At 51.8% G+C, this 1,971-nt stretch overlaps 1 protein-coding gene across 2 annotated transcripts; it reads right to left on the reverse strand.

The window, feature by feature from the left end:
* Window positions 1-288: 288 nt before the first annotated feature.
* On the reverse strand, window positions 289-1,733 carry ATP5F1E (ATP synthase F1 subunit epsilon). 2 transcript variants are annotated; one of them, XR_005824765.1, is made up of 3 exons: window positions 1,579-1,733; window positions 1,317-1,496; window positions 289-432 (listed from the first exon to the last, which is right to left on the reverse strand). XR_005824765.1 is itself a non-coding variant. In XM_040575420.1 (3 exons), the coding sequence occupies exons 1-2, from the start codon at window positions 1,608-1,610 to the stop codon at window positions 1,373-1,375; spliced, it is 156 nt and encodes a 51-aa protein (XP_040431354.1). In that variant the 5' UTR covers window positions 1,611-1,732; the 3' UTR covers window positions 289-432; window positions 1,370-1,372. The 2 variants fall into 2 exon arrangements, 1 of the variants encoding a protein (XP_040431354.1); XM_040575420.1 differs by having other exon boundaries at window positions 1,370-1,496; window positions 1,579-1,732.
* Window positions 1,734-1,971: the final 238 nt, after the last annotated feature.

A 1,971-nucleotide genomic window follows, 5' to 3' on the forward strand; every position in this document is an offset into this window, starting at 1 on the left:
CAGTTTTGAAATTATGTGCTTATGTTCTCTGCTGACATACTTTCTGATTAATTCCACAAAATACTTATTAATCATGAAGTGAAGTAAGCAAAAAAAGCTTTAAATGGCAGCTACATCTCTCTCATTGATATACCTGAAATACCAGCATGAAAACCAAGAGATTTGACTTAAAAGTAAACACATTTGCTGCTGAATGGTAGAGTTTGATAAAAAGTCTCTTTTAACCCACCATGTCTCTGCAAAAGGAAGTACTTTGTTTCATGAGGAACAACAGTTGTCACACATTCATGTGTTTAACCACAAGTGACATTTATTAGCGTGCTGATTTACACACAGGCAAGTTTTACAGTTAACATGATGACATTGTACTGCAGTCTTGAGCTTCCCTACAGCTTGCAGTTTGCTGTTACAGTATTCACCACAGATCAGTTCCTAGGAGAGATTTAAAATACAAGTTACTTGATTCAAGAATGAGAAAACACGTACAAGGTAGATTTCACACAAGTTAATAATAGTTAATCTCAGGGCTAGAAGCTGTCCTACATTCATGGTATCACCACCTATTTTTCAGGATGTCAAATACACTAATTCCTGATTATGCTTAAAACAACTTCTTATGCAAAACAAAGTCTCCATGTGGCTTTTGCCAACCATATTAACTGCAGGTCTTGGTTCAAAGGTTTATTTTGAAGACAGTCTTGTTTTAATTTACAAGCATGCTGATCAAGCATCTTATGGGGACATTTCAACCATTTCAACAACGTTACTGTCTCTACAAACATATTTACGGTAATGTTAATGTACACAGATCACCTTTACTGGGACAGATTGTTATCTTATGCACGTAACAGTCCTAGTCACAAAGCAATCCTTCCTAGTGACGTTATCTACTGCTGCTTGAGGCAGAGCCCAGAAGAGATTTCAGCTGCTCGTGATGTATGCAACATCACAGCACAGGTACAAGCAGCACCCACCTCTCACAGATACCAGCTGACCCTTACACAGATTAGGGCTTACTCAAGGTTATCTTCTACTCAGCATACTGAGTAGAAGTGGTCACCTGCACGGCTGTCTCTGGCTTGGCAAAGCAAGGGCGTTCACAGAGCTCTCACCTCTTACAAGGACACAGCTGTCTTACCGCAGTGTGTAACAGCTTTGACCAAGACACAAATCATTCAAACCAGAGCCTGACGGATCAGCCTCAGCTCGCTGCGCTAAGGACGTGAAGCCCTTCCCTGTCCCCCAGGAGGTGAGGACGCGGGCACCACAGGCACCGTCAGCCGCCACCCCGCTCTGCACCCGAGCGCCGGGCTGATCTCCCACGGGCGGTTCCCGCTGCCGTGCCCCGAGCGGCCGGCCCGGCGCCCACCTCTCACTCCTTCTTGGGCTTCACGGTCTTCACGGTGGCCATCGCCGCCCTCTCCGCCTCGGCCTTGTACTGCGGCTTCATGGCCGCTCGGACGGCCTGGGCGCAGATCTGCGAGTAGCGGATGTAGCTGCCGAGAGGGAGAGAGGCGAGGTGAGAACCGAGCGGTCCCCGGAGGGTCCCCGGAGGGTCCCCCCGCGCCGCCCCGCTACCTGAGGCCGGCCTGCCGCCAGTACGCCACCATGGCTGCTCCCCGCCGCTCCGCCACCAGCAAGGTCAGCGCCCGCCGGAAGGGGAAAGACCGCTCCGCCGTCCTCTGGCCAATCAGCGAGCGAGAATTATCCTCTGCCCAATCAGACTCCGAGTTCCCTCAGGGAAGATGACCAATGGTAAATGAGCAGTCGCCTTAGCGCCGTCGCTGGCCGCTGGCGGCGGCCAACGAGAGGGCTGAATGCGGCACGCGCCTCCCGCCCTTTCTCCTGGAGGAGGCTCGCGGGAGCTGCCTCGCGGCTGCGCAGGCGGGGTGTGAGGGGCGGGGGGCACGGGAGTGGGGGGGCACTGCCCTCGTGAGTGTCTCACCTGGCGGGCCTTGGCTTCTTCGGCTC

The sequence above is a fragment of the Cygnus olor genome, chromosome 16 (genome assembly GCF_009769625.2).
Source record: "Cygnus olor isolate bCygOlo1 chromosome 16, bCygOlo1.pri.v2, whole genome shotgun sequence".
Classification (NCBI taxonomy): domain Eukaryota; kingdom Metazoa; phylum Chordata; class Aves; order Anseriformes; family Anatidae; genus Cygnus; species Cygnus olor.